Genomic DNA, 20,078 nt, shown 5'->3' on the forward strand with positions numbered 1-20,078 from the left:
TGGTAGAACACTAATACAATACAAATACAAAACTTAATCTAGATATTATATCTAAAAAAACTGATTTTATTTTGCAACAATTACGGTACAAAAACTTTGACTACAATAATAAATCAGGCAAATATTTAGCAAATCAGCTTAAACACAACAAAGAAAATTATTCTATAATATAATATTTCTGATAATTCAGGTCAAACTTTAAACTTACCTCAGGACATTAATAAGGTTTTTCATGATTATTATCAAAACTTATACTCATCAAACTTAAACCCTGACCCTGAAGATATGAAAACCTTCCTCAATAACTTAAACCTACCACAGCTCACCATAGAGCAGAAAACCACCTTAGACTCACCATTAACCTTACAAGAATTACAAAATGCTTTAGACAGCATGTCAACAGGCAAAGCACCAGGTCCAGATGGGTTCCCTGCTGAATTCCTAAAACACTTCTGGTCAATGCTGGCTCCGCTCTTTTTCAGAGTAGTAACAGAGATCAAAAATAAAGGTTATGTAGGAGGTCACATGAATACAGCAAACATTAAATTATTACTTAAACCAGACAAAAACCCCATGTTACCCTCAAGTTACCGTCCCATCTCACTTATTAACACAGACATAAACATTATTTCCAAAGCACTCACTTCCAGGTTAGAGAAAGTAGTTCAGTCAATTATACACCAAGACCAGACAGGATTTATTAAAAATAGACACTCCACAGACAATGTTAGAAGGCTGTTTAATTTGATCAACATGGCACAGAACTCTAAAAAGAAAACAATAATCTTGTCACTAGATGCAGAAAAAGCATTTGATAGAGTCAACTGGTCATTCCTCCTTGCTGTCCTTGGCAAATTTGGCTTTGGAGAATCATTCATACAATGGATCTCCACCCTATACTCTAAACCTAAGGCCTCAGTAACCACAAACAAAATAACATCCCAAAGCTTCTCACTGCAGAGGGGAACCAGACAAGGTTGCCCACTCTCACCTTTGCTTTTTGCAATATTTGTTGAACCTCTCACAGCAGCTGTTCATCAGATTACTGTTATTAAAGGAATCCACTCATCCATCTCAGAACACAAAATTAATCTTTATGCGGGTGATATTTTACTCTATTTGGAAGAACCCCAATCCTCATTAGACTGGTCAAAATCATCAATCCTCCCTTTAAAAAAAATTCATGGAACCCAGCAAGCTAAAACCCACAATACCCCACTCCCACAAACACAATATCTGGGCTTAAATATATCACCAAACCTAAATGAATTAATTAAACTGAACCTGGATCCGCTGTTGGATAAAGTCACAGATGATCTGAAGAGATGGAACAACCTCCCCATCTCACTCCTTGGCAGAATAGCCTCAGTTAAAATGAAAATCTTACCTAAAATAAACTATCTGTTCTCTATGATCCACTGAAACCACCAACACAATGGTTCCAAAGATTAGATTCTGCAATTACAAAATTCTATACTAGGAATAAAAACCAAAAATAAGCCTTTCAACCCTCCAAAAAAATAAAAGCGAGGGAGGGTTGAAGCCCCTAATTTCATGCATTATTACTTAGCAAACCAAATATTATACTTAACAGAATGGCTAAAACCAAAAGAATACCACAACACCTGGCTAGAAATAGAACAGTTAGACTGCAAACATATTAAACTCTCTGATCTCCCTTTTATCACTGCGACCCTCAAACGTCATAACTGCTTTAAAAACCCACTGATTGCCTCCACCCTGACTGCGTGGTGGAAAGCCCTGGACATTACAAATGTTCAATTAAAAACTAACATGCTGTCTCCAATCTGGTACAACCCTGACTTTAGAAACAGAAAAACACCGCTCTATCTAAAAACATGGGAAGATAGCGGAATTATTCATCTCTAAGACCTCTTTGAAAATGATAAGCTCAGGACATATAACAATCTAACCCAAACATTTAATATAAATAAAAGTAATTTTCTTCAGTACTTACAAATAACAGAGACAATCAAAAAAAGATCTAATTACTTTGCAACCTTCAGAACTGGCTATATATATGAAAAAAATCTCAACAAAATCAACAAAAACTCTTGAACACTAACTCTAATCTGTTGGCGAGGGGCTTGGGGTTGGGGTTTTTTGGTCGGTGGCGGGGTGCGCTGGGTCCTTGGCTCCTTGGGGCTTTCTTGGGTGTGTGTGTGGGGGCGGTGGCTGCGCTTGGGTTTGCAGTGCTTTGGACTTTGGAAATCACTGGTACTGGGCTTAACTTTAGACACGTTGATCCTAAATATCTGTTTTAGGTTTTACCACACACTCCTTCCCTCTGGCCACACCCACCACCATTATACCTAAGCTTCACACTGGTCACCAGACTGGTTTGATTACACAACATAATAAACACAACTACAGCTTCACATCTCACTCTCACTTTAAAAAAATCAACTCTTCCCCACCCTTTACATTTCTTACCTTGAGTCTCTCTTCCCTGTTCGCTTCCCCCCACCCCCTCACTCAGGTGTAACACTACTCTCTCTTTTTATATCCTCCCTTTAATAAAGTGTTTCTTACCCTTCCTTAGGGAGGGCTGGTGATGGTCACAATTATGCAATAAAATAAATTCATTTATTTAATTTCAATAACAAAACATGAATTGTTGTCTTAAAAAGATTGCACTTCTTGTAGTGTTAACCTTTGACAGCATGTGCAGACAAAATTAAAAAAACCACATGTCACACAGGGACCTTTATCTATACTATAATGACGGAAACATCTGTGTGCGTGTGTGTGTGTGTGTGTGTGTGTGGGGGTGTGTGTGTGTGTGTGTGTGTGTGTGTGTGTGTGTGTGTGTGTGTGTGTGTGTGTGTGTGTGTGTGTGTGTGTGTGTGTGTGTGTGGAGCAAATATCTCCCTGACGCGGTAAGAGTTCGACCTGAAACTTTGTCAATGGCTTCCAAATACCCCGAGTTTGTGTATCTGTTATTTTGGAGTAATTTGGTCATTACAAAATGTTTATTTTAATTTTATTTCACTTCTGGACGACAGCTTTTGACCTCAGGGTGTGAGGGGGCGCTAGTGCACCATCTATATCTATTTCACTACACAGCTCCAATCGCTGCGCACACAGCCAATCAGACACGGACTGTAAACACACGAGTGAGAGAGAAGAAGATAGTTTAGACCGAAGTAATTTGGTGTAGCAAAACGGTCAAAACGTTAATTTTATAATTACGGCTCTCTCGGTAAGAGCGCGTATTGAGCGCGTTACTTCCGGTTCCGGGTTCATGACGTCACCGTGTCGCAGTTTGTTTGGGTAAAAAAAAAGAAAAGGTCAATATTAAAAACGTTTTTGTACCGCTAAAAGTCATTTAAGTTAATATTTCATGGTTATTTAATATTATTCCCGTGATTCCAAACTTCCTCCTTCGTCTCCATGAGTGTGGGCGGTGCCTGTGCTGACGGTCGCACACGCACACGCACACGCACACACACACACAGACAGTATTTATAATAAAAATATACTAAATGAGTAAAATAAAAAACTAAAAACTAAACTAAAACTAATACACATAATGACTCCAGAATCACACTACAATGGCAACAAAAAACAAGATCTACACAAAAAATGCACAAAAACACAACAGAAAGATGCAAAAATACACATGACTCCAAAAAACATACATTACAGAAAAATCCACCAACGAAAAAATATAAAAGTGAGTAAAAAAAACCAAACAAAAAAAGAAAAATTGCACCCACATTTTGCACCCGCAAATATACCCCTTATGCTCCCACATGAATGCATACTTCCAACGGGCACTGTACTAGTCTTCCCTTAAAAGACGGAAAGGTCTGTGTGTGTGCGTGTGTGTGTGGAGCAAATATCTCCTCGACGCGGTAAGAGTTCGACCTGAAACTTTGTCAACGGCTTCCAAATACCCCGAGTGTGTGAATCTGTTATTTTGAAGTAATTTGGTCATTTCCAAATGTTTATTTTAATTTTATTTCACTTCTGGACGGCAGCTTTTGACCCAGAGTGTGGGGGGGGCACAAGAGTCACATGTGTGGCCAGAGCCAATCGCTGCGCACACAGCTAAGCAGAAACGAACTGTAAACACACGAGTGAGAGAGAGGAAGATAGTTTAGACCAAAGAGAGGGGAGGGGCGTCTGAGCAGCCGTGCTTGCACTGATTAACTAGCAAAGCTCTTAAGTCTCACTTATTGGGCCTGATGTTAGTCACTGATGTTTGTGTGTGTGAGCCACGGTAGACTCCACTTCCTCCTGTGTCATGCTATTGTTAGCGTCTCAAACACGGAGCTCTCTGAATAGATGATTTGAAACCATCAGCCACTGGTGAGTCTTTTACAGACACGTTTCCCATTGTTTAAACCATATAACTGTTGTTCAATAACGCGCTGTTTCACTAGAGTTGATATTGACCTCAACCTGTTCAATTCTACATCTGGAAAACTGTAGATTCTCTGTGGTGCCGTGCCTGGAAGCTAAGCTCTGACCACTCGGTTCAAAGGTAAAAAAATATTTTAGTTTTTTAAAAAAAGACAGTTGAATAGTAGATAATACTTTAATTTACTTACTCACTCATGTAGTTTGGAGTTTTATGTTTTGTTTTGCGAAATTTTGTTGTTTTTCTGATTGGCACTACAATGTCTATGGAGTTTGGTTATCAGCGTCTCAAACATTTCACGGAACACACACACGGTATTTATTTATTTATAATAAAAATATACTAAATGAGTAAAATAAAATATAAAAAATGCACAAAAAGACAACTGAAAGAATAAAAAATACACATGACTCCAAAAAACATACATTACAGAAAAATACAACAAAAATATGAAAATGACTCAAAATACACAAAACTAAATATTTATACAAAAATTACACAAAATGACAACAGAATCACACTAAAATGGCAACAAAAAACTATAATTATACAAAAAATGCACAAAAACACAACAGAAAGATACACAAATACACATAATGACTCCAAAAAACATACATTGCAAAGAATACACCAAACAAAAAAATATGAAAGTGAGTAAAAAAAAAACAACAACAAACACATTTATCATGTTCATGTCTCATAGAATTAAACCAGGTAAATCACACACACTGTTTTATTTTGCACCCGCAAATAAACCCTTTATAACACTACAGAGAGTATTTATACCTCTATGTACAGCCAACCTTCAAACACATACTCATTTGGACATAATTAACTCTACTTAAGCTCCCACATGAATGCATACTTCTGATGGGCACTCTATCTATTTCACTGCACAGCTCACTTCCGGTGCATGCCAGCTGAGTTTGGCCCTGATCTCGCTCCTGTGGACTTCTTTTTTCAGGAAAAATACTTTTTTACTGTTCCTTACTTGGTGATGACGTCGTTTCAAAACGTTAGTTTGACCGTTCGCTATTTAGACCGGACAGACCTCACCCAGAAGTGATTGACGGCAATGGCTGCTGTGTTAAAACCTGCACAGTTCTCCGCAGCGCGTGTGTGTGAGAACCAACGGAGGAGATTAGAGTCCCAGGTAGAGAGTCACACACACACACACACACACACACACACACACACACACACACACACACACCGATCACCATTTAGTCCGGTTACAGTCTGTGTCATGACACCCGTCCATAGGGTGGTAGTGACTGTAGTGTTACGCTCTGAGTCAGATCTAAGTGTTTACATGTTACGTAGACGGTGCCACATAGAATGGATTCTACAAAGAATACACAAAACTAAATATTTAGACAAAAATACACAAAATGACTCCTGAATCACACTACAATGGCAACAAAAAAACAATAATTATACAAAAAATGCACAAAAAGACAACAGAAAGATACACAAATACACGACTCCAAAAAACATACATTGGAGAAAAACAGACAAAAAAAAAATACAAAAGTGATGATGAAGTCATGCACATGTCCCACAGAATTAAACCAGGAAAATTGCACCCACATTTCGCACCCGCAAATATACCCCTTATTCTCCCACATGAATGCATACTTCCGACGGGCACTGTACTAGTTAACATAAGTGTAGAGAACAATATCAACATTTATAAAACTAATTATGTGAATTTATGCACATTTTAAAAACAACTTCAGCTGACCAAAGTGCTGTACAATGTATTGCTATTTTAATGCAAAATATACTATATTGATATAAACGATATTGTCCCGTGTAATATTGTGTTTATAAATATATCAATATAAATTAAAATTAAAATATATCGCCCAGCTTTATGGTTAATTACAGGTTTTCAGGGTCAGGGAATTCAATATTATATCTTAAAATACTGTAAATTGTGCTCAGAACAACATCCCTTATTTCAAATTTCAATCTTACTACTATCCATGATGATCTAGGATCCAAACCAAGTTGAGCTCCTTGGTAGCAGTCTGAAAACATCCAGTAGCCCTCTCAAGAAAGACATGAAACATTTTGTAAATGACCAAATAATTCATTTGTAGATATCTCAGCCTCGGTTTTCCAGTTATATCACATGGCAGCAGTCAATGTATTTGGCAATTGAAAATTGTCAAATACATTGTTCTCGTTGGAGTTCTTATTATTTTATTTTAGTTTTATCTTCTGCAACTTCTTAGTCATAGAACTCCTCCTAGGCTATTAATTCAGCACTCATGACACATACAGTCATGGCCAAAAATATTGGCACCCGTGCTCCTCTGTCAGATAAGGCACAACTGCTCCCAGAAAATTGTTGAAATTACAAATGCATTGGTATTCACATGTTTATTTCTTGGACCAACACAAATAAGCAGAGAAAAAAGCCAAATCTGATATCATTCTACACAGAACTCCAATAATGGACTGGACAAAATTATTGTCACCCTCAACTTAAAATTTGGTAGCACACCCTTAGAAGAAATAACTGAAATCAATGGCTTTCTGTAATCATCAATGAGTTTCTTACACCTCTCTACTGGAATTTTGGATCACTCTTCTTTTGCCAACTGCTCCAGGTCCCTTAGATTTGAAGGGTGCCTTCTCCCAACAGCTGTTCTGAGTTCTTTATCCACCATTCAAACAATCCTTCATTGCAATCTTTCATCAATTTTTCTCTTCCGTCCACGTCCAGGAAGATTAGCTATTGATGATGTTGCGCACAGTGGACACAGGAACATTTAGATCTCTGGAGAAGGACTTGTAGCCTTGAGATTGTCCAATGCTTTTCCACAATTTTGGTTCTCAAATCCTCTGACAATTCTTTGCTCTTCTTTCTTTTCTCCATGCTCAGTGTGGTACACAGACACACAACACAAAGGCTGAGTTAACTGTTTTCCATTTTAACTGGCTGAAAGTGTGATTACTATAATGCCAGCACCTGTTACTTGCCACAAGTGAGTTTAGCTGCAAATTAAAGGAGCATCACATGCTTAAAATACAATTATTTCTTACAATTTTGAAAGGGTACCAATAATTTTGTCCAGTCCATTTTAGGAGTTCTGTGTAGAATGATATCAGATTTGGCTTTTTTCTCTGCTTTTTTGTGTTGTTCCAATGCAAACAAAACAAATTAACATGTGAATACCAATGCATTTGTAATTTCAACAATTTTCTGGGAGCAGTGGTGCATTATCTGACAGAAGTACAGGGGCACCAATATTTTTGGCCATGACTGTATGTTATCTCATAGGAGCAATGTCAAGGATGAACAGTGGACCTTCTTTTGAGCCAAAATGCCAAGGTCAAGGTTGTGTCAAGTGTCAAAAACCTAAATGTGCCATATCTCTATGAATATTTATCGTACAGCATTTATCAGTGCTTATATTTATGAAAAGCTCATCTCAAATGGAGTATTTTATTTAATTGAACCGAAGCTGTATGACCTACCAGTAAAAAGATCGGTAGGGGTCAAACTTCATGACGTCACAAAAAAAAAAAAACTTGTTTCCCTATACCTTGGCCACTGGTACCAATGAACATTTACTTTTAATGTGTGACTTTGACCTTCACTCAAGGTCATATTTAATTTCAAGGTCAGTCTTCTGTTTTTCCTGTATTATTACTTTCAATTTAACTAGTAAAAATAACAAACTTGTCAACAAATCCAGATACAGGTTGTGTTTTTTGACAATTTTTTTCAATCTTCAATTGCCAAATACGTATTCGCCTTGCAAATACAGGTCTTGCCTAGTTTTTAATCTGAAATTGTTGAAAAGAATAATGATCGACCAATTTTTGTGTGTTTTACGTGTATCAGCATCGGCCGATGTGCGCTGCTGGGTTCGCCGATTTACTTTATTAACAGGGCGGCTGCCACAGGCTGCTCCTGTTGCTGGAGACAGAGGCTGCAGAGCCCCTCCCCCCACTAGCGTGAAAGAAGCTCTTCAATCCCAATGACATGTTTTAAACTTTCAAAGCGTCTTTTAACTGTTTAACTTAGCAATTGTTCCGTGGGTCCACGTGTTGTTGTCACAGTTGTATTTAACGAGCAGCTGGCTGGAGATTTGGTGTGTGTGTTTTTTTTCCCTCTATCTCTGCTTCTGGGAAGCAGTTTACTACTTGTTTGAATATTTATTCTTGTTGATGTTGATGTAGCCCTGCGATGGACTGGCGCCCTGTCCAGGGTGTACCCCCCGCCCAGCGCCCAATGAGAGCCTGAAATTGGCACCGGCAGACCCCCGCGACCCTGTGAGACAGGAGCAAGTTGGTTTGAAGATGGATGGATGGATGTTGATGTAATTTAGAACAGAAACTTGAACAGTTTGTTGCTTAATGCACATCTGACATCACGTTATTTTCCTCTGTTATTTATGTTCTGGGTTGTGTTGGAATGGACTATTATTCATGCTTTCTTTTTGTGTTTAATACTATAATTATATATATTTATACTCAATAATCCTGTTAATAAAATATATCTCCAGTCAGACCAACTTTTGTCAAAGCTATTTTCAGGACAAGGACGAACAGTTTTCTTTCATAATATTTCATGAGATGTCTCACTATATTTTTTACTTGTTCTCGGTCTACATCCAGTTTTTATTATTTGTTAAATATTTTTTACTTGGTGTCGTTCTACCTCACCTTTGTTCATTTCAATAAATGTTCCTTTCTTTAAATTGAGACTTGTACCATTTGTTATCATCATTGTGTAATTTTTATGATGTAAATTCAGGAAGCAAAAGTAGAATCGGTTCCAAATATCAGCTCAAGAAAATCAGCAGTCTGTATCAGTCATCGGCTAAGGCTGATGGGAAAAAAATTGGTTTTGGCATCGACCCTAAAAAAACCCATATCAGTCCATCCCTAGAAAAGAACTACACATTTTTCCAAAATCTGGCAAATTTTCCTCAAATTATTCCACAAAAAATGTCCAAATTCCCCAAATCAGGGAAATTTAAGTGAAGATCCTCCAAGGACTGAAATACTCACATACCTTGTCATTTATATTTCATTTATACGTGGAAATGGAATTCAGGGGACATTAATGTTGAAGTAGTTGATTTTCCATCCTAAAATCTGTGGCCCATTCAAGGTCAAACTGGTCTGTATTTGGCCCCTGAACTAAAATGAGTTTGACACCCGTGCAGTAAACCATCTCATTGTGTCAAGGTGGAACTGTTAAAATAACATGTTTACCTGTAGTAGACCAGGAAGTAACAGGAGTCCAGAGGAAGGTTCTTAGGACGAGACCAGGTGAGAGTGACAGCTCCTGTAAAGTCTGGGTTCCACTGGAGGTTCTGCACCTTATAGGCCAATGAATCCACTGAGAGGAAAGGTGGGAGGAGTCAAACGCAGCTCAATGTGAGTGTAGAACTGTTATTGATGAGGGACGTACTAGTGCAGTTGTCCTCATCACTGTGATCAGAACAGTCCAGGAAACCATCACACCTCTCTCCATCCAGTACACAGGCCTCACCATCAGAACACAGAGTCCCATTGGAGCAGAGCAGAGGTCCACGAGTGGCTGAGGACATGGACAACATCTTTCTACACTACACGTACATAAACATGGAACTTAGAATCAACATGATTGAAAGGAAAGGTGTGGAGACGCCATGTTGATGGTTTAAATCCTTCTCTCTGATAAACAAGATCATGAATGAGTCCATCACATGGTAGATGTTTAGGAGATAAAGTCAGAGATGGTTTGGACATGAACAGAGAATATGTGTCAAAGGATGAAGAGGTTGGAACTGCAGGTAGAAGGTGTAGAGGAAGAGCAGTGATGAGATTTATGGATGTAGAGAGAGAAGACAGGAAGTCAGTGTACGGAGTACATTTTAGGACATGCTCAGGTCTCAGAGTGAGGTATCAGGAACCAGGAAACCCTGTCATTGGTCAGACCAAACGGACTCATGACTCAGCAAAACCTCAGTCAGATAAAACAGCCTCAGGCTTCAAAATAAAAGTAATCAGACTCAGTGGCCTCAGGCTGTAAAACATGACATGGCATTTTATTTTGAAGGACCAGAAGTACACATAACAGAGTAAGTTGAAAAGCAGTTTTCTCCTTTTATTTTTTTAAAAGTTAAGATATATCAAGGTATTGTTTGATTAATAAATACATTGATATATTTGAACCTATTACATAAATAGAAAATAACAGCTTTCAACTCCCTCTTGTATCAGAAGCAGCACATGTTGATAACGTCATGTTTGTTTTCGGTTTCTTTAAAACGCCACGTCGTGTTTTACAGCCTGAGGCGGTTTTATTTGAGGCCGTTTAGTGAGGGTGTAACAACTCATCCATTAGATCGATTAATCCATTTATATTCCTACGATCCAGCTCCATTGATCTGTGCTCGACTAGTTGTCCTTCCTGATGACATTAATCAATCTAAAATGGTTATAAAAGGTAATCATTTTGATATAAGTAACTATTATGATTTAATCACAGCAGACTTTATATGGTTGTGTTTTTAAAGGTCTTTTGATAATAATGACGTTAGTGTGTGTGATGTCATGGCCACGCCCCCAGCAGAAAACTAAACATGTGATGGAGGAGAAATGGATGGAACCACCTTTGGGTCTAGTGTGTGAAACACTTTGTCTTTATCACAGATGGAAATCTTCTAAAGCTGTGGTTCAATGTGTCAACCATCCACCACCATTAGCTCGTTAGCATTAGCTCTACAGAAGCCTCATGAAAACCATCAACCACTGCTCATTTAACCTGACTAGCAGATTGTACTAGTGTGTGAGAGAGAAGAGGACTAATTCATTCATTCATTCATACGGTTAGAAGGAGACAGAGGGTTCACTGTGGAAGGAAACAGGGTGATGATGATGATGATGATGATGATGATGATGATGATGATGATGATGGATTCGTGCAGAGACTTACGACAGTGCTCTTCATCAGAGTCATCCTCACACTGGGTTCTGCCATCACACCGCTGCCAGTCTGGGATACAGCGGGGGGGTCGGAGGCATAGGAACTGACCCCTGGCACAGCGACTAGGGAGAGGGGGCGGGGCCTGTGTGGGAGGAGGAGCCAACGTCCCAGAGGCGTTGGCCACTGCAGGAGAGGAGAAGCAGAGGTCAGAGAGACGTTGGTGCTGATGAATATTCACATGTAGCTACGTCTCACCTGTTGGACACCCAAACTCATCAGAACCATCAGGACAGTCAGCGTAGCCGTCACACACCCACGTGTTGATGATACACGCCCCAGAACCACAGTGGAAACGGTTGGGAGCGCACGTCACGTGACCCGGGGACACCGTGTGTGGAGTTACCCCACCTGTATGTAGCACAGAGAGTTAATACTCCATCATACATCATGCAAACGCTACAACATGCTAATGCTACAGAGCGCTAACACTACAGAGAGCTAACACTACAGAGAGCTAACACTAAAGAGAGCTAACACTTCAGAGAGCTAACACTACAGAGAGCTAACGCTACAGAGAGCTAACACTACACAGAGCTAACACTACAGAGAGCTAACGCTAGAAAGAGCTAACGCTACAGAGAGCTAATGCTACAGAGAGCTAATGCTAGAAAGAGCTAACGCTACAGAGAGCTAATGCTACAGAGAGCTAACACTACACAGAGCAAACACTATAGAGAGCTAACGCTACAGAGAGCTAACACTACACAGAGCAAACACTACAGAGGGCTAACGCTACAGAGAGCTAACGCTACAGAGAGCTAACACTACACAGAGCTAATGCTACAGAGAGCAAACACTACACAGAGCAAACACTACAGAGAGCTAACGCTACAGAGAGCTAACACTACACAGAGCTAACACTACAGAGAGCTAACACTACAGAGAGCTAACGCTACAGAGAGCTAACGCTACAGAGAGCTCATGCTACAGAGAGCTAACACTACACAGAGCTAACACTACAGAGAGATAACACTACAACATGCTAACGCTACAAAGAGCTAACGTTACCCAGAGCAAACACTATAGAGAGCTAATGCAACAGCATGCTAACGCTACAGAGAGCTAATGCAACAGTGAGCTAAAGCTAGAGAGCTAACACTACAGAAAGATAACGCTAGAGCATGCTAACACTACAAAGAGCTAACACTACAGAGAGCTAACGCTACAGCATGCTAATGCTACAGAGAGCTAACACTACAGAGAGCTAATGTTACAGTGAGCTAACGTGAAAGAGAGCTAACACTACAGAGAGATAACACTACAACATGCTAACGCTACAAAGAGCTAACGCTACCCAGAGCAAACACTATAGAGAGCTAACGCTACAGCATGCTAACGCTACAGAGAGCTAATGCTACAGTGAGCTAACGCTACAGTGAGCTAACGCTAAAGAGAGCTAATGCTAGAGAGAGCTAACACTACAGAGAGCTAGCACTACAGAGAGCTAATGCTACAAACAGCTAACACTACAGAGAGCTAATGCTACAGCATGCTAACGCTAACTTTGTGTACCTGTGCAGTGAGCCGCATCAGACCAGTTTAATGCTACAGCATGCTAATGCTAATAGGGCTGCAACTAACGACTATTTTAATAGTCGACTAGTCATCAATTATTGAAACGATTAGTCGACTAATTGGATGACAAATCATACATTTATTTGCTCTATGTTGCTACAATCTTTTAAATTTGGCTTGGGGCAAATTATGACAAATAAAAACAATAAATAAATAAAACAATTCCCAACTTAGTGTAAACAGGTTCCTTACAAACACAAAAGAAATTTAATACATTATCACTAGAATCTGCTGAAGTAATAATATTTACACATTAAAAAGTTTGTGCATATTGGTCATTCCATTAGTGTTACTGTATATAATGTATTTATTTCCTCATTAATAATGAAATTATTTTCTTAAAAAAAATAAAAAGCACATGAAAAGCAAAAATAACTACATTAGTGTTTTTACTGTTTAATATAAACCACTGCTGCTGAATCTAGCTTAGTTTATATCTAATGAGTTACATAAAGTTATGGTTAATAAATAACTCTGATTTCCTATAATTAAACCAGATCAAGCTGATGATGTAATCATTCAGTATATTTAGGTGTAATAATCACAATAGTTACATTAGTCTAATAGAACCAGTTTTGTCTGTGAACACGTGAAATAGAATTAAAATATTGTGTTTCGCAAGTTGGGACGGATTAGTAGTGACAATAATATTTATGCTAACATTTATTTCACACAACGTGTGACATGTTACTTTTTTATCTTTCCATAAAAGTGTTAAATCTGACCATAAACAAATCTGTGGCTCTTTGTGGTTTAATGACAGTAAGACGAGTAGTTTTTATTGGTTTATTATTTTAATGCATTGGTTAGCATTAGCTCTTAGCCCAGTCTGATGTGTCGGTGGGTTAGCTTAGCATGCTTTAGTAGAGCACCGTCACCGTGTGTGTAGAACTTTGGGTGGATCTGACGGAGGAACTTAGACTGGTTCTCTTTGTTAGGTGGAGGTCTGGTTTTAACTAAGTAGCGTTGTGTGATGTGTCGCTGCTCGTCACAGCTTCAGGTAAACTGTGACTGTGACGAGTAGAGCTACGTGTGTGAGCGGCATCGACAGCGCTGAGCTCCTGTTAACAGTGACATATTCTTACCAGTGGGAATGTTTTTGATGATATATCTCCCTCTAATCACGTCCATTATGTGCATACAGCTCTGAGCACAGATATATAGAAGGTAGATGAGCCACTCCTCATGAAAAAACTATGCTCAGCTCCATCCACAGCTTGAAGAAGACAGTGATGACGAAACCGACAATTGTCGACAAATACATTTGTCGTTGACGAATTCTGTTAATGATTTCTGTCGTCAATGTCGACTAATTGTTGCACCCTAACGCTAACACTGTGTCCCTGTACAGTGAGCCTCATCAGACCAGTCTAATGCTACAGCATGCTAATGCTAACGTTGTGTGTACCTGTACAGTGAGCCTCATCAGACCAGTCTAATGCTACAGCATGCTAATGCTAACTTTGTGTGTACCTGTACAGTGAGCCTCATCAGACCAGTCTAATGCTACAGTATGGTAATGCTAACGTTGTGTGTACCTGTACAGTAAGCCTCATCAGACCAGTCTAATGCTACAGTATGCTAATGCTAACGTTGTGTGTACCTGTACAGTGAGCCTCATCAGACCAGTCTAATGCTACAGTATGCTAATGCTAACGTTGTGTGTACCTGTACAGTGAGCCTCATCAGACCAGTCTAATGCTACAGTATGCTAATGCTAACGTTGTGTGTACCTGTACAGTGAGCCTCATCAGACCAGTCTAATGCTATAGTATGCTAATGCTAACGTTGTGTGTACCTGTACAGTGAGCCTCATCAGACCAGTCTAATGCTACAGTATGCTAATGCTAACGTTGTGTGTACCTGTACAGTGAGCCTCATCAGACCAGTCTAATGCTACAGCATGCTAATGCTAACGTTGTGTGTACCTGTACAGTGAGCCTCATCAGACCAGTCTAATGCTACAGCATGCTAATGCTAACGTTGTGTGTACCTGTACAGTGAGCCTCATCAGAGCAGTCTAATGCTACAGCATGCTAATGCTAACGTTGTGTGTACCTGTACAGTGAGCCTCATCAGAGCAGTCTAATGCTACAGCATGCTAATGCTAACGTTGTGTGTACCTGTACAGTGAGCCTCATCAGACCAGTCTCCACAGTCATTCTCTCCATCACATTTCCACCAGGTGGGGATGCAGCGTGCATTGGTGCACTCGTACTGGAAGTACTTGGAGCATCCGGGGACGTCAGTGGGGGCGGCTGCAGGAGGCGGAGTCAGAAACAGTAACAATATCACACAGTCGGAAGATTCACATAATAGTGAGGATGCCTCCTGCTCCATGCTATTGCTAGGTTAATGCTATTGTTAGGTTAATGCTTGGCTAATGCTATGATAATGCTCGGTTAATGTTAATGCTAGCTAATGCTAATGCAATGCCAGCACCTGCATCCTCAAATGTAAATATTCTAGTTCATCTTGTCTTATTTTTTAATATGTTAAGGTTTCATTTATTGAGACAACTTCTTTTCAGAAAATTCATCTCCTGACATGTTTCGACTGTCAACTGTCAGTCTTCTTCAGAGGTGTCTGCTGATCGCTTTGATGCAGGGTTTTTCAATCTTGGGGTTGTCACCCCATGTGGGATCACCTGACAGAACCGTCAAGTCTGCTACACCCAGAAAGAACACATCAAAACAATCAGCAGTAAAGTTAATTTCTTAAAAAAAGTGGTCTGAATTAAATAAAACCATAACATCTCAGACACTGGTTCAGTACATTCACACCAAACCTGACATGTTTCATCACAGTTTGTTCATATATAAATATATATTTTCTCACCACAGTTGGCTTCATCAGAGTAATCCCCACAGTCATCCATGCCGTCACATTTCCACTCCAGGCTCACACACACTCCGTTGGAACACTGGAAGGTGTAGACGTCACACACTTTGCCAAATTCAGACGGAGTAGCTGAGGGAGGCACAGAAACCCTTATCAGTAAATCAGGAGGTTATTTTAAGGCGTGGCTAAGGCGTGTAGTAGTTCCTCACCACATCCAGCGTACTCAGCCTCCTCATCAGATCCATCCTCACAGTGTTTGATTCCATCACAAACCAATGACTGGAACAGACACTGGGCTCGATTCTTACACACAAACTCCATGTAACGCGTGCACAATGGGTCTGTGGGAGGAAACCAGCCGAGTCAGCATCAGGACCAGGGACCAAAGAAATGTCCTAAAAACATAACCTGACAGTATTTGTGTCCTGTGCAGGTTTATTATTAAGGGATCCTTCACTGTGTTTATAAATATGTCATAAAACCATCTAAATGTCCTGAATAGAAGTTCTATGTCTAACATAACACATTATTATGCACCATATTTATTAATTAACTTTGAAAAATGGGACTACTATACAGTTTTAGGGCTCTCCTAAAGGATCTTTACTCTCCCTTAAACAGTGCGCTGACACGCTCTGGTGGCTGGAGTTAGAGAGTAAAGCACAGACTGTTGAAGACGCACAAACCCTGAGGATAGAAGGAGTTTTTGGTGGGAGTTCTTCAAAATTCCATGATTAAACAAACAAAAGAAGAAAATACATTGGAAAATATTATATAGTATAATTACTAATTAGAAATAAAAAATATTGATAACAAATATCCTTTAATATACTTTATGGAAAAAAACAGTATGATTAAGGATAAGGAGGAGAGAGTAAATACAGTACATTCAATCATTATTTCATAAATATTGGACCAAAACTCGCAGAAAAAATAAAGTTAGAAGGAACGAAAATAGACACAATGTGTCTGAAACCAGTAGAAAGAGAAAAGTGTGACACAGTCTAGAGTCAATGATACAGACATGCAAACTTTAAAGTGTGTGATTGATAGAATCAGTGCGCTATTAGTATATCTACACACAAACCCCGAGGATAGAAGTCCTTCAACAGTCTGTGATTTACTCTCTAACTTCATCCACCAGAGCGTGTCAGCGCACTGTTTAAGGGAGAGTAAAGGTCCCTTAGGAAAGCTCTTCTTCTCTGCTTCATTGTCTACTACCAAACCTCAGAGTTGTAACTGTCGCCCCCTGTGGTCACAACTGTTTTTATCTTCTTACAGTAAACAACTTTTCCTGGTTTTTCAGAGCAGTGTTTTTAAATAGGGTCGCCTAAATTTAGCAATCGATATAAATATAAAAAATAACTAATCACAATCTTTTATAATATTATTAAATTGTTATAATTTTTTTAAAATTTAAACTTAATCCTAAACAACTGTATTCTATATTTTAACTTTCTCAAATACAAAACTAGTTTAAATAAAATGCAGTGAAAAAAGAATATGAGCTGGCGTAAATTGTCACTAATCTGTATTTGTAACACTGCAACAAACATGGCAAAAAAAAACACTAATTCTAGAAAAAAAATGTCTGGGGTCATCCAAAAACTGTGATATCGAAAGGGGGTCACGATCCAAAAAAGGTGGGGTACCACTGCTTTAGAGCAATAAAAATCTGATAAATGATGTAAAAAGTTACTAAATAATCTATAAATCAGGCTGAATGTTTCACTCTAATAGAAAACAATGGATGTTTACAGGCAGTGGGGCCGTGTGACATCATCAGTCACATGATTTCAAGATGGAGGAACACAGGCTCTAAAACTGTAAAGTAGTCCTGTTTATAAATGGTAATTAAATGTAAATGATGCATAATAATGTGTTTAGTTATATCTACTAATAAGAACATTTAGAAGGTTTATTTATAAAAACAGTGGAGGATGCTTTAAGTTTCTGAACATCATCTTCTTACCACAGTTGTTCTCATCGGCTCCATCTGGACATTCTTTGATGCCGTTGCAGTGAGCGGTGGAAGGCAGACAGCTGTCATTAGAGCACAGGAAGCCTTTACAACGACTTCCCTCTGACAGCAAACAGAGCACAAACATTAGCATGTCTTTATGGACACGCCCACTCTGAGCACCAGGATGTAAAAGTTCACACTTTAATCAAAGCAGTAAAACAAACTGTTTGACTTTTCTCTGTGTAATAATCATTTCATTACATATAGTTATTGATGGAGTCGTCTACAGCAGTATTCTCATAGGGATCATTCCATGTTAATTCAACAAAAGGTTACTCTTTCTTAGGAATTTATAAACTAATGTTTCTTTATGTGACTTTTTATTTTGGACCTAAACTTTAGGTTATTTCACCACTGGTGATATTTTTAATCCTTTACATGAGGATATTGTAGCTTGGCTGTGTGTCTCATAATCATTTATTGTTTATTAGTTTATCACTAGTAATATAAAAATTATAAAAATCATTGAAACAGAAAAACATTCTTTTTTTTTTTTTTTTTATGTTTTCTCTTTTTTGGGGGTGTTTTTCCTTCAAAATCATCATCATCATCATCATCATAACAGAATTTTTTGAGAAGGAAGTGCGTTGGATATCCTGAAAATGTGTTGAAATGACTCGTAGGTATTTCATTTATTTCCTTTTGCATCATTTGAACTGTTGATAACTGAAGTTGGGTTAGTTTTGGTGTCGGATGTCACTGGAGAGTTTTTGCCCCCCGCCCCAGATGTTGTGTTTATTCCAGAACCCCCCCCTTGTATAATACTGTACCACAGTGCTGAGGGTCTTCATCAGAGTCGTCCTGACAGTCATCATCACCATCACACTTCCAGCGCAGTGGGATGCAGTGACCAGTGAGACACTGGAAACTGCTGGGCTCACATGTGTGGTGTCCCACTGAGACGGAGACGCAACCATACAAAGGAACGCGTTAACGCCACACAAACTAATACTTTTTACAATAAGTAATACACTTACTTTTATCTAAAGGGAACCTGTGGTAAATTTTAATTGTGAGCTCTTTCATAGAAAACCTTAAGGGCCTGTACTCTGAAGCTGGATCAGTACATCCTGGATCAATATATCCTGGATCAATATATCTTGGATCAGTACATCCTGGATCAGTACAGTATATCCTGGTATCTCTGCTTTAAAGGTGCAGTCTGCAACTCTTATAAAAGTGACTTTTTGTCATATTTAGTAAAGCTGTCACCAGTGTTGGGAACGTTACTTTAAAAAAGTCATTAGTTATAGTTACTCACTACTTGTTCAAATAAGTAACTGCGTTAGTAACTAAATTACTCTATAATAAAAGTAACTCATTACCAAGGAAAGTAACTATTTGAGTTACTATTAAAAAAAAAAAAGTTCCTTAATGTCAAATAATTCATATTTTTTAGATGTGTGTCATGAGGTGTTTCATTAATTTTGAGTTGTTTACAACAGATGTGGACAAAGTCTTCACTCCTGGATATAATGAACACTTCACATGTACGTTCTTGTCTTTGACCATAATTAATATAAAGTAGTGTTTGTATCGTCACCTTAAAAATAACAACTTTTCATCAGATTGTTCCACGCTCACCATCTCTGCTGAGTCATCACATCTGTAGTGTGTGTGTGTGTGTGTGTGTGTGTTTGTGTTTGTGTGTGCTGGCACGTCGCCTTAGCCAATCATAATCGCTCACCTTGTTTTTAACCCACCTCCTCACAACAGCGGAGTCAGAAGCCGGGGATGTTTTCAGATCACATTTTATTTAATCAATGCATGTAACGCACTGCATTTAACGTTCAGTAACGACAACGGCGTTGTAACGGCGTAAAAAGTAACTAGTTAGATTACCTCGTTACTGAAAAATAAACGCTGTTACATAACACCGTTATTTTAAACGCTGTTATTCCAAACACTGGCTGTCACTATGTAAGGACAGCTTGACATCAAACTAGTAGCTTGTGTGAAAAAAAACAGGCTCAATAAGCCCCGCCCCCTGCTGCTCCTGCAGCCTTTGGCAGATTGCCAGAATGCACCACGACCGAGCAAAAAGAACCAATCAGAGCCAGGATTGTGTTTGATGGACTGTCTGACAGCTGTTGCTCACAGGCCCCGCCCCTTTCCTAGAGCTGAAGCATCGTCTTTCTTACAGTGTATGGTCTGGAGGAGCAGAAGATGGAATTGGTGACTTTTCTGCTTGAAAGGTAATTACTGCTGCTTGATTTACAATATGTTTGATTTGTATTTGTTACACTAGAACTCTG

At 39.0% G+C, this 20,078-nt stretch overlaps 1 protein-coding gene across 1 annotated transcript in view; it reads right to left on the bottom strand.

Moving 5' to 3' along the window:
- Window positions 1–20,078, bottom strand: part of sorl1 (sortilin-related receptor, L(DLR class) A repeats containing) — a 119,255-nt gene that overhangs the window by 21,498 nt on the left and 77,679 nt on the right. The window contains 9 exon segments of the mRNA XM_028464750.1: window positions 9,626–9,752; window positions 9,825–9,953; window positions 11,334–11,507; window positions 11,580–11,732; window positions 15,083–15,217; window positions 15,798–15,929; window positions 16,010–16,141; window positions 17,773–17,883; window positions 18,594–18,719. Coding sequence (XP_028320551.1) covers window positions 9,626–9,752; window positions 9,825–9,953; window positions 11,334–11,507; window positions 11,580–11,732; window positions 15,083–15,217; window positions 15,798–15,929; window positions 16,010–16,141; window positions 17,773–17,883; window positions 18,594–18,719 — 1,219 coding nt within the window.

The sequence above is a fragment of the Gouania willdenowi genome, chromosome 13, assembly GCF_900634775.1.
Source record: "Gouania willdenowi chromosome 13, fGouWil2.1, whole genome shotgun sequence".
Classification (NCBI taxonomy): Eukaryota; Metazoa; Chordata; class Actinopteri; order Blenniiformes; family Gobiesocidae; genus Gouania; species Gouania willdenowi.